The sequence below is a fragment of the Rutidosis leptorrhynchoides genome, chromosome 7 (genome assembly GCF_046630445.1).
Source record: "Rutidosis leptorrhynchoides isolate AG116_Rl617_1_P2 chromosome 7, CSIRO_AGI_Rlap_v1, whole genome shotgun sequence".
NCBI lineage: Eukaryota > Viridiplantae > Streptophyta > Magnoliopsida > Asterales > Asteraceae > Rutidosis > Rutidosis leptorrhynchoides.
Genome location: NC_092339.1, coordinates 108,185,644 through 108,198,729, shown reverse-complemented (window position 1 = coordinate 108,198,729; position 13,086 = coordinate 108,185,644). Strand labels below are relative to the sequence as shown.

The 13,086-nt window shown below is 32.7% G+C and overlaps 2 protein-coding genes across 2 annotated transcripts; both read right to left on the bottom strand.

Moving 5' to 3' along the window:
* Positions 1-3,030: 3,030 nt before the first annotated feature.
* LOC139859508 (uncharacterized) lies at positions 3,031-4,427 on the bottom strand. Its single transcript, XM_071848291.1, has 2 exons — positions 4,360-4,427; positions 3,031-4,228 (listed from the first exon to the last, which is right to left on the bottom strand). The coding sequence occupies exons 1-2, from the start codon at positions 4,425-4,427 to the stop codon at positions 3,031-3,033; spliced, it is 1,266 nt and encodes a 421-aa protein (XP_071704392.1).
* Positions 4,428-7,585: 3,158 nt separating this feature from the next.
* On the bottom strand, positions 7,586-9,570 carry LOC139859507 (uncharacterized). The gene is made up of 2 exons (XM_071848289.1): positions 7,748-9,570; positions 7,586-7,706 (listed from the first exon to the last, which is right to left on the bottom strand). Exons 1-2 carry the CDS (start codon positions 9,568-9,570, stop codon positions 7,586-7,588), a joined length of 1,944 nt encoding a protein of 647 aa, XP_071704390.1.
* Positions 9,571-13,086: the final 3,516 nt, after the last annotated feature.

Below are 13,086 nucleotides of genomic sequence, written 5' to 3'. Positions count from 1 at the left end.
ATGTTCTAGTGATTACAAGTTTAAACCTTCGAATAAGGTAGTTATATATATATGAATCGAATGATGTTATGAACATCATTAATACCTCAGGTTTTGTGGATAAACCTACTGGAAATGAGAAAAATATATCTAGCTTCAAAGGATCCTTAGATGGCTTGAAAGTTCTTGAAGCAGAATCATGACACGAAAACAAGTTCAAGTAAGATTTCCACTCGAAATAAGATTGTTATAGTTATAGAAATTGAATCAAAGTTTAAATATGAGTATTACCTTGTATTAGAAAGATATCTTACTGTAAATAAGAAAGATTTATTGAGGTTGGATGATCACTTTACAAGATTGGAAGTAAGGTAGCAAACTTGAAAGTATTCTTGATTTTATGAAACTAGAACTTATAGAATTTATGAAGAACACTTAGAACTTGAAGATAGAACTTGAGAGAGATCAATTTGATGAATAAAATTGATGAATGAAAGTGTTTATAGGTGTTTTTGGTCGTTGGTATATGGATTAGATATAAAGGATGTGTAATTTTGTTTACATGTAAATAAGTCATGAATGATTACTAATATTTTTGTAATTTTATGAGATATTTCATGCTAGTTGCCAAATGATGGTTCCCACATGTGTTAGGTGACTCACATGGGCTGCTAAGAGCTGATCATTGGAGTGTATATACCAATAGTACATACATCTAAAAGCTGTGTATTGTACGAGTACGAATACGAGTGCATACGAGTAGAATTGTTGATGAAACTGAACGAGGATGTAATTGTAAGAATTTTTGTTAAGTAGAAGTATTTTGATAAGTATCTTGAATTATTTCAAAAGTGTATAAATACATATTAAAACACTACATGTATATACATTTTAACTGAGTCGTTAAGTCATCGTTAGTCGTTACATGTAAATGTTGTTTTGAAGCCTTTAAGTTAACTATCCTGTTAAGTGTTGTTAACCCATTGTTTATTATATCAAATGAGATGTTAAATTATTACATTATCATGATATTATGATCTATTAATATATCTTAATATGATATATATACAATTAAATGTCGTTAGAACGATAATCGTTACATATATGTCTCGTTTCGAAATCATTAAGTTAGTAGTCTTGTTTTTACATATGTAGTTCATTGTTAATATACTTAATGATATGTTTACTTATCATAATACCATGTTAACTATATATATATATATATCCATATATATGACATCATATTGTTTTTACAAGTTTTAACGTTCGTGAATCACCGGTCAACTTGGGTGGTCAATTGTCTATATAAAACCTATTTCAATTAATCAAGTCTTAACAAGTTTGATTGCTTAACATGTTGAAAACACTTAATCATATAAATATCAATTTCATTTAATATATATAAACATGGAAAAGTTCGGGTCACTACATGAATGCAAGTAAATAAGTAATCAAAATTGAAAACAAAAACCTCCCTCCTCCCCATGAAGTTCACGGCCAAGGAGTGCCAAAAGGGAAGGGTCAACTTGCTACTTTCATATATTGGGAGATGGTGTATGCTTGAAATGGTATTAAAGCTAAGTGTCATGGGAACAAGGTGTAAATATGTAAGTAACTAGATTCCTTCCACTAAATTAATCTTGTATTAAGCTTAAAGCATCATTAACATAATGTTGGGCTCCTTAATAGTCCATTAAGATAAGTAGGGTGAGCTTCCAAGTCCATTAACATGTATCCATTAATAAAAGCTCAAGTCTTTAGCATGTAACAATTAATTAAATAAATAAGCCCAAGTAATTAACTACTAACCTTAGTTAATTAAAATGATTAATAATAAATAATCATGAATGTAAATAATATTCGAAAATATTATTCGCGCAAAGTACGTGTGTCACAAAGACAAGTCGGGATATGTAAAGTCAAGTACGGTATCAAGTAAATGTAATAAAATACATTCATTAACACGCAAGCATTAATAATAAATATTATTAATTAAACGTTGAAAAATTCAGGGTCGTTACAACTCGTATAACATAAGACACTAGAAAACAAAGATAATTTTATATTGCTTTTTATACTATTTTTACAAAAAAAACATAACAACAACAACAACAACAAAACTCAATCCCATTTTGTGGGGTATGGGGGAGGTGAGACGTAGACAATCCTTCCTCTACCCTAGAATAAAGAGAAGTCATTTCTCCACCCCGAGTGAAACACTCCAAGAGTAGAGAAAATTCTCCCTCTCTATATTCGACGGATAGAGAGATTGCTTCAAAGGAGACCTCCGGCAAATAAGTATAAATATAAGTATTTTAAACAAGAAAATAAAAAAAATAGGATCAAAATTGAAAAAATAAAAAGAGACGCCATGAAAATGGTAGGATCAAATTTTCATGGGTTTTAAATCATGCCTGACATTCAATCTAGGCTCTAAGCGGTAGTCAAGTCGCCAATAAATCGACGCTTACTGATAACTCACTTAATAGAGCCGGATCATAAAAAAAAAACATAAATATATTAATAATGGATTTAAAGACAACAAATACAAACTGATACAAAAAAAACCAAACATAAGCCCTAGCAAACTAAACAAACAAATTAAATGACCTCACCAACAAGGTAAGATTACATTTAATTTAACTAAAATAGAAAGCAAGACTAAAGCTATAATAAACGGGAACACAACAATATGCAGACTAGTTTGAGTAGAACATTCCCAGCGACATGAACATGATGTCCTTATATACTAGGGGCGGAACATAGAGTACCCCGGAGGGGGTGCTCGCCCCATCTGGTTTTTTCGGGAAAAAAATTTTTCCACTAATTTTTTTTTTTTACTAAAAAATAAGGGTTTTTTTTAGTGTTTACCCCTCCTGTCACTGATTTACCCCCTCTGTGATCGATTTCAAATTCCGCCACTGCTTATATATATTAATTCTGCAGTTCCATGTCAAAATTTCAAAAGTATATTTAAATAAAAATAGAAAAAAATAAGAGAGATATTCACGAACTTACTCTGTTACTTCTAAAAAGAGAAGATGTACGTTTTCAAGGAATGTGATTCAAACTTTCAACCCATTTGTCAATGAACAGTAAGTCATCTTGATCCAACGATTCTGGAAGTGCGAGACCTTGTAGGATAGTGATTATCTCTTTAGTCTCACCAAGAAGTTGGGCTGCAGCACGGACACACGCTTCCCTTTTATCGATTCGACTTGTGTGACATTTCATTACTATGAGTTGGGGTAAGTTGGTGAGACAGGCAGCCAGTATGTCAGAGATCATTGATGATAACCGTGCAAACAGTTCCTCACGGCTAACGTGGTATATGCTGGTGTTGTAGAAACGTAAGATCGTTTCGGTGATACGATACATCAAATCGGCAGAAATAGACATGTATGTACTTTCCAACGGAATGACCTCCTTTTTAGTTATCCTGTTGAATCGATGAAGAATTTGTGTTGTTGAATCAGTTTGAGGAGTCGTACGTGTTTGCAGCTCATATTGTAACCACATGTGGTCAACCGTAACTTCCAGCCATAAAGTTTTAGCAGCTTTTTGGATACTTAGGTAGTCATTTGTGGCATTAAGGCTTTCTTCCACCAGTGCAACATATGTGAGACCTTTACTCACACCTCTTAGCAACCTGTTCACCATCTTTTTTTGGATGTTAGGAAGAGAAATGGCGATGGTTGTCATGGTTACCAACGATAAACCCCAGGAATTGCGATATTCTTTTGTCAGTAAACTCGGAATATGATGGTTAACATACATTCCAACTCCTTCAATACCACTAGATTCGCTTATAAGCGTTGTTAGAATGTTGGGCTGTTTCTTTTGAACCTTTTGAATTAAGCGGTCTAGGGATTTGGATATTTGTTTTACTGTTGTGTTAGGAAGCTCCATATCATCTTGAAGTTGCAAAACATATTTGCGAAGATCTTCACTTTCTTCCACCTGAGGCTCATTTATCCGTTTCAAACTAGGTACAAAATGTGAGATGAAAAACACTAAGAAAGCTGGGTTAATTGCGAGAATTTTACATGTCATCACAACCCACATCTGAATTTCAATACAAAAGTGAAGAATGTAAATATTCAATATGAATCTGCGGTGATGGAAAGGGTATGCAGCGCCACTCTGCTTCAAATCGTATAATCCTTTAGCCCAGTAGCTCCCCAGAGACAAATTTGTGGACTCAAATCTTGAAGCTGTAAGAAATGATCTACTAAATGGGCAATTGTGCCTATTAAGACACCAACAAGCTGGACAATTAGGATCACTACCATTGATCACTTATAATCCTATTTGTAGTCTCATATTTGATTTTTTGTTTTAATCATAAGAGTTATCATTAGAGCAGTATTAGAAAGATACAGTACCCCAGAAGCAGAGCTTGTAGGTAAGCAAGCTGCCATGAATTGGGGGCTACCAGTTTCAGCCATGGTCCAATATTTACAGACATGCTCCTTAAGCTTCTGAACATCCAATATTTCTCGTTGTTGGTCCTTTAAACATGATTCATGATATTTTTTTTTTTTTTTTTTTTTTTTTTTTTTTGTATTTCGATTCAAATATCTATTTAGCTGTTAGAATCGCTAAAGCTGAACATATCTGTATCAAGAGTAACCATATTAACGTAGCCACATAACTTTTTGTAAAGAAAACGTCGGTATTATATGCCCTTAATGGGTGTTGTATAGTATGAGGAAAAGCATGAAAACCAATAGAATGTCGATCAAAAGGTGGAAGGCCAGTTTGGTGAGTCCGAGTCACCAGTTTAGCTAACCGGGTTTTCAGTTTAGCTAACTAGGTCACCAGTTTAGCTAAATGGGTCGCCAGTTTGAGTTGTGCATTCCATAGTTGTCGTATACTTGTCTCTAATAGTACGTTTGTTGAATATCGGTATGCGCTTTGACTTGAAGTTCGCTACATGCACTTTATCGGGGTTCCTTAGACTTATAATAGTGTCACACAATCCACTAACTCACCTCTTGATGTTTCTTGCAGATGTATTTGAAGTATTGTGTGATTAGGGTTTTGTGTGTGTTTTTAGGGTGTGTAAGTCTTGGAACGTCTTGATCTTTGTATATGAATCATACGAGCATCTAGGTTTTTGATTGATCTTCTTATACGTCTCTTAAATAAGTATTTACAGCTTCGATTGGTAATCTTGAGCTTTCGTGATGGTCTTTTAGGTAAATTTTTGAGATTAGGGTTAGAAAACCCTAATTTTGGCTCTTTTTTCGGCTTTTCCGCAATTTGTGTATTAGAAGTCATGTTTAGCAAAACATACTTGATTAGTGCATTTATAGATCTATTTTGCTTGAATTCATGCAAAATTTAAGTAGATATCGTAAGTAAAGACATGACTTTTTACGCGATATCACAACCTATGCGTTGAGATGGTCGTGTTCGTTTATGCTTTTCCTTGTTGTTAGCTTCCACATTGACATCTACATTTATAGCTACAATACTGTTGTTTTGCTCCTTGTTATTATCATTACCATCTAACATATATATAACTGCTATTTTTTGTTCTTAACCGTTGCCTACTACAAACAAAATATTTCAATTTTACCGTCCTCGGCCCATCTACATACCTTTGACGTTTAATTGATTTCTGTGTTGAATTTTAAATTTTAAAATCGCCTTTTTGTGCATGCTATTGATAAAATTGGTATGCAGTATCAATATTATTAAAGACACTGTCGGTAACCTGCTTGTTAGCATTGTACACTTGAGGCAATGTGAAATGCCATTATTCGACACTTGAGGCGCCAATGTAAATTACCATTACTCAACAACATGTTTTTTTTTAGGAACAAAGTCACACTCCCCAACTATTATAAATAAGTGGTTGAGATATAAATCATAATTATAAAATATTGAGTACAAATATCTCTAATATTGATATAAGTAGTCATATATATTTGTACTCAATAGCGCTCTTCGTATGTCATGAGGAGGGATAACTTTTAAAAGGTAATCCCTCCATTCTAATTCAATAGGTTTGATTTTTATTTTTGGATGTCTCAAATTAATAGTCTACTTTGTATTTTAATCCACTAAAAGAAGTAATAGTAGAGAAAGATATTTTATTGGTGTAGAATAGAGTTAGTGGAAGTTTTTTCTGGGGACTATTAAAATTAATATTAATATACTATCTAATAGACAAAAGTGATGAATAGTAACCAGGGGCGCTTTCGTCATTTCACTTTTTTCCACCTTTTTTTTCAAAAAAAGCCCTCACACTTTGTTCAAATATTAAAATCCACCCCCCAAACAGGGAAGTAAAGTGTCAAATACTCATTTTCATAAAAATTCTTAAATACCAAATATTCAACAGGCCATATCTTCTCGCTCGCAACGAGTTATATTTTTTCGACACCATTGTTAAACTCGAAATAATTTTAGGAACACAATGTCACTAACTATACGCAAAATGGACGCTTTTTAAAACACGCTAAGTATTTGAGGTACTTTTCATACACGTTGATTTTACGTTAAATTTTTAAAAGTCGACAATTCCATAGCGAAAAACGGAGATGCACATATATTGTTAATTTAAAATAACATTAAAATCTTTCACGGATTATACCTTTTAGTTCGACTCGAGTTGCGCTTCAACGACATCATCATTAGTCACGAAATAATTTTACAAACTAAACGCAATAAAATACATTGAAAACCGAACCCCCAGCGCGAAACGAGGGTTCGAAAACTAGTTAGGACTCAGGAGTATATTAGTAGGTGAGAGTAAATGATTTTAGTCCATATATTGGTTGACTACTACTTCACAACAATTAACAATTTAACAATATTATTATAACATAAACATCAAGAAACAAAGATATTTCTATATTGTGTTTATATTTTTTGAGAAAAAACGTAATAACATGAATAAAGGATTCGAAAATCAAAAAGTAGAAATCAATACAAAAGAAATCAAACGCAAGTCCTAACCAAACTAAGCAAACATAATCAAACGACCTTACCAACGGGATAAGGACACATTTAGCTATGATACAAAACAAGACTAAAGCTATAACATATGAGAAACATATAATATTTAACAATATACTGAAAGTAAAGAGAAATAGAAACACAAATCATGTACTTAATGTTCATTCTTGACTAGTTTGAGTAGAGCATTCCAAGTGCGCCATGATCATATATGATGTCCTTAAGTGTATGTATCTTGATTCTGCAGTTCCATGCGAAACTGTTAAAAGTATTTACAATAAATAAAGATAGAACAAAATAAGACATATATTCACAAACTTACTCCATTACTCTAAAAAGAGAAGACGTACGTTTTCAGGGAATGTGATTTAAACTTGCATGCCACTTGTCAATGAACGGTAAATCATCTTGATCCACTGATTCTGGAAGTGCGCGACGTTGTAAGATAGTGATTATCTCTGTAGTCTCACCAAGAAGTTGGGCTGCAGCACGAACACTCACTTCCCTTTTCTCGATTGCATTTGTGTGACATTTTATTACTATGACTTTGGGTAAGTTGGTGAGACAAGCTGCCAGTATGTCAGAGATCATTGATGATATTCGTGCAAATAGATCCTCATGGCTAGTGTGGTCTATGTTAGTGTTGTACGAATGTATGATCGTTTCGGTGATACGATATATTGAATTGGCAGAAATACGCGTGCAAGTATCTGTACTTTTGACCTCCCTTATAGCTGTATTCTTCCACAGATGGAGAACTTGTGTTGTTGAACAAGGTGATGCCAACTTATATTCTAACCCGTTGGAGTCTTGCACAACTTGCCACCATAAAGTTCTAGCCGCTTTTTTGATACTTACGTAGTCATCTGTGGCATTAAGGTTTTCTTCCACCAGTGCAACATATGCAAGACCTTCACTGACACCTCTTAGCAACCTGTCCACCTTCTTTTTTTGGATGTAAGGAATAGAAATGGCGATGGTTGTCAGGGTTACCAACGATAAACTCCAGGAACTGTGATATTCTGTTGTCAGTAAACTCGGAATATGATGGTTATCATAGTTTCCAACTCCTTCAAAACCGCTAGATTCGTTTATAAGCATTTTTAGATGGTCGGGCTGTTTCTTTTGAACCTTTTGAATAAAGCGGTTTAAGGATTGGGATATTCGTTTTAGTGTTGTCTCACGAAGCTTTATATCATCTTGAAGTAGCAAAACATACTTGGTAAGATCATCATTTTCTTCCACCTGATCAGGCTCATTCATAGTAACAGTAGATAATGATACACTACGCTTGTGCATTCTCCACTCCATAAGGAATACACAAATTGAGATGATAAACACAACGAAAGTTTGAAAAAACACTAACAACCTACACACTAACACAACCAACATCTGAACTATTATACAAATATTAAGAATCGCGATTTTTAAATTCTGAATAACAATCTTGTACTTGCGGCTATGGAACGGGTATGCAGTACTACTCTGTTTCAAATCGTTTAACTTTTTGATCCAATAGCTCTCTTCTTTATCAGGCAAGATATAATTCCCACTCCAATTTTCAGAAAATTTGAATCTTAAAGGTGTAAAACATCTACATAATGGGGAAATTGAGCCTAATAAGACACCAGAAGATTGTACTATAAGAATCACTACCATTGACCACTTATAATCCGATTTGTAGTCCCGTAGATAATTTTTTGTTTTTAGCATAAGAGATATTGTTAAGAAACAACTAAAAAGACATATTACCCCAGAAGCAGAGCTTGTAGGTAAGCAAGCTGTCATGAATTGGGGGCTTCCAGTTTCTGCCATGGTCCAATACTTACACACTTGTCGCTTTAACTTCTCAACATGTAATGGTCCTTGTCGTTCGTCCATTAAACTTGATTCGTGAACTTCTTGGTATTTCGATTCTAATATCTGCTTACATGTTATAATCGCTAAGGCCGAACATGTGTGTATCACGAACAGCAATAGTAATATAACCACAAAATTTGGTGCATAGATTCCGATACTTTTAAATGACTTGAATGACTGTTGTATAGTATCAGAATAAGAATGAGTAGCTTTTGAATGTTGATCATAATGAGAATGAGGTAGAAGGCCCGTTCCTATTTGAATGCAAACATTCACAACCATCGTAATTACCAGAATACCCAGACCAATGATATTTGCGACAAGTTCTTTGTTGGTCATGGTCGCTAAAGAAGTCAATAAGTTAGCCATCATGGTGCTCATAAAGGCCATACTTACAAGCTTTACGTTCTTGTCCACAACACCTGGCATTATACTACTTAGGTCCACAGGTAACTTCATTGCGACAGCTATTACAGACAGAGAAGCAGCATTCAGTCTGAAATATTTGTTTGCAAACCACAGTTTTCGGTTTCTCACACCATGTATCAAATCTGCCACCATTGCCAGGATGCATAACATAGATGCTGACGCGATATACAACCCAATCCATGGAATAGGTTTGCTGAACATGTTTTGCTGACTTGATTGGTCTATGGTCGAATTGTATTTCAGTAAGGAAGATATCAAATCTTCTGGAATGTTACTGTATGACTTCAGACGGTCCACAAGCTGTGTATACTCATTTCCGTCATTGGAAGGCATTGTTATGTTTCTCTTTGGGAAGGATATAATGATTTGCGATAAATAAATGTGAGTGTGAAGTATAATGGTGAATTAATGCTGAGAGAAGGATTAGTATTTTTCTTCAAATAGATTTAAAATCGTGACTTGCATTTTTGAACATTAACAAGGATTAACCATATATAGCTAAGGATTTTAAGTGATGATCTGGGGAAGAATGAAAACGACATTTAATTAAGTTATTATATATATATATATATATATATATATATATATATATATATATATATATATATATATATATATATATATATATATATATATATATATATGATCAAGAGGGAAGTAACCAATCGGGGGGAAGCGGGGGAAGCAAATTTTTTTTTTTTCTTTTTTTGAAAAAACTTTGTTCACGAACATTATAGATGAGATGAAAATATGAACATTTAGTAGAGACACTTTGTGATAAATGTTTTTATTTTGGCGGGAAAACGCTCGAAGAAGTAATATATAACAATTATCGTGTTTTTCGAGCGTATGTTGAGGTTTTAGCTATTGGAGTTTAGATATTAGGGTTTAGATATTAGGGTTTAAAAATTTAGGGTTTAGGGTTTGGTGTTTTGGGTTTATGGAATAAACCCAAAACACCAAACCCTAAACCCTAAACCCTAAACTCTAAATCGGGCTAAATTTTACTTCACAAAACATGAAAAAAAACGTTCATATTCTTCGCGAACAATATTATCTTGAATGTTATTTTTGTCGATCGTTTTCCCGCCTAAATAATAACATTCATCACGAAGTGTCTCTTCTAAATGTTCATATTTTCGTGTTATCTTGATGCCGGAAAAAAAAATTCCAAAAAAAACGAAAAAAAAAGAATTTTTTGCTTCCCCCCGCTTCCCCCCGATTGGTTACTTCCCCATTGATATATATATATATATATATATATATATATATATATATATATATATATATATATAGAGAGAGAGAGAGAGAGAGAGAGATTTAATTAAGAGGAAAACACTTTTTTGGGGGGAAGTGGGGGGATATAAACTTTTTTGGTTTTTTGAAAAAACTTTGTTCACGAATATTATAGATTAGATGAAAATATGAACATTTAAAAAAGACACTTTGTGATGAATGCCATTATTTTGGCGGGAAAACGCTCGAAGAAAAAAAATAAAAACATCCAATGCATTGAATGTTTTGCTACTGAGTTTTTTTTAAGGGGTTAGAAATTAGGGTTTAGAAATTAGGGGGTTATAAATTAGGGTTTAGCTATTAGGGTTTAGAAATTAGGGTTTTGGGTTTAGAAATTATGGTTTAGTGTTTAGAAATTAGGGTTTAGATTGAATATTTTAACACGAACGGTTTAGAGTTTAGGGTTTAGGGTTTACTGTTTTGGGTTGAGGGTTTGCGGAGTAAACCCGAAAACTCAAAACCCTAAACCCTAAACTCTAAATCGGGCTAAATTCGAAAAAAACACTTCACACAAGATGAAAACAAAATGATGCAAATAAACTCAGTAGCAAAACATTCAATGCATTGAATGTTTTAATTATTTTATTCGATCGTTTTTCCGCCAAAATAATGACATTTATCACAAAGTGTCTTTTTTAAATGTTCATATTTTCATCTTATCTATAATGTTCGTGAACAAAGTTTTTCCAAAAAACGAAAAAAAAAAAAAAATTTGCTTCCCCCTTCCCCCTAAAAAGTACTTCCCTCTTGATTATGACCATATATATATATATATATATATATATATATATATATATATATATATATATATATATATATATATATATATATATATATATATATAGGGAAAGGATCCAGTGAGAACTCAGCATGTGTGAGAACCTGAGAACTCACTGGATCCTTTCCCTATATATATATATATATATATATATATATATATATATATATATATATATATATATATATATATATATATATATATATATATATATATAGGAGAGGATCCAGTGAGAACTCAGCATGTGTGAGAACCTAAGAACTCCAATTAGAACAATTTTGGTGAAATTCGAGCAATTTTTGGTGAACCCTCAACCATAAACCCTAAACCCTAAACTCTAAACCGTTCGTGTAAAAAACTCAATCTAAACCCTAAATCTAAACCCTAAACCCTAAAATCTAAGCCCTAAACCCTAGAATCTAAACCCTAAACTTAATTTGAAGAAAACCGATGTAGAAATGAGTGTGGAACGAGTGTAGAACATGTCGTTCTTCAAAAAATTGTAGAAACAAAGCAAATGCATCTAAAATTGTAGAATTGTTCTAATAGCTCAAAAATTGCTCGCCCTTCTTTTTTTTATTCTAATTCAAACGTTTTTGTTCTAATTCAACAATTTTTATTCTAATACAAATAAATGCTCGCCCTTCCTTTTTTTTTTGCTCGAATTTCATTTTTTTTGTTCGCCCTTCTTAGTTCTTAGGGTTCTCAATGCAAAATTGGTTTTCATTTAATCCCTGGACTATATATATATATATATATATATATATATATATATATATATATATATATATATATATATATATATATAAAGCGTGTACAATTAATCGTACGTGTCACCTCCTCCTTTTATCCTATTACGTGTCAACTCATCATTTATTCCTTCTATCCATTATTTTCATCTATGAGTTATTAAATTTAATAATTTAATACACATATTTCATTACCTAAGATATTATATTATATTATCATATAGTATTGTATCAACAACAATAATATGTTAAAATTATATTAATACATAATATTTATTTTCAAACAGCAGTTTAGAATCACCCGGAGTACTGAGCCACCAACGCGATCATCTTCCGTAGTTGCATAACTCACCCCCAACTACTACCCTGGATGAAATCCGGACCAATCCGAGGGCTAGGCTGTAGTGATCCGAACTTTTCCATGTTTATATATATTAAATGAAATTGATAATTACATGATTAAGTGTTTCCAACATGTTAAGCAATCAAACTTATTAAGACTTGATTAATTGAAATAGGTTTCATATAGACAATTGACCACCCAAGTTGACCGGTGATTCACGAACGTTAAAACTTGTAAAAATTATATGATGACATATATATGATTATATATATAGTTAACATGATATTATGATAAGTAAGTATCTCACACTACAAGAAAAATGAGTTTATAGGACCCTTTCCCTAGGACCCTCGTAAATTAGGGTCCTAACGAGCCATTTATTGGGACGGTTAAATATCTGAGGTCCCAGTATGAAATACGCTTATAATTAGGTGTCCTAATAAGCTATAAGATGTCCTAAAAACCTATACGCTTATAAAGTGATGTCCTAAAAAACTTTACGCTTTTTCAATTGTGTCTTAAAGAACTATACGGTTTTACAGTGGTGTCGTAAAAAGCTATTTAATATGACACATGAATTTTTATGGTCATTTTATCCTAAGTTTTAATAGGACACTTAGAAATTGAGCCCTATTTTGAGATACATTTACACAGTGTCCTAAATTCCTATTTTATATATATAT

What these genes read in the sequence shown, in the direction of transcription:
- LOC139859508 (XM_071848291.1), bottom strand. Translation starts at nt 4,427, where the DNA reads ATGGCTGAAACTGGTAGCCCCCAATTCATGGCAGCTTGCTTACCTACA. An exon ending in AGCTCTGCTTCTGGGGTACT is followed by an intron (nt 4,229 to 4,359) that starts GTATCTTTCTAA and finishes GTGTCTTAATAG; the next exon opens with GCACAATTGCCCATTTAGTA.
- LOC139859507 (XM_071848289.1), bottom strand. Translation starts at nt 9,570, where the DNA reads ATGCCTTCCAATGACGGAAATGAGTATACACAGCTTGTGGACCGTCTG. An exon ending in GTTGTGCAAGACTCCAACGG is followed by an intron (nt 7,707 to 7,747) that starts GTTAGAATATAA and finishes CAACAACACAAG; the next exon opens with TTCTCCATCTGTGGAAGAAT.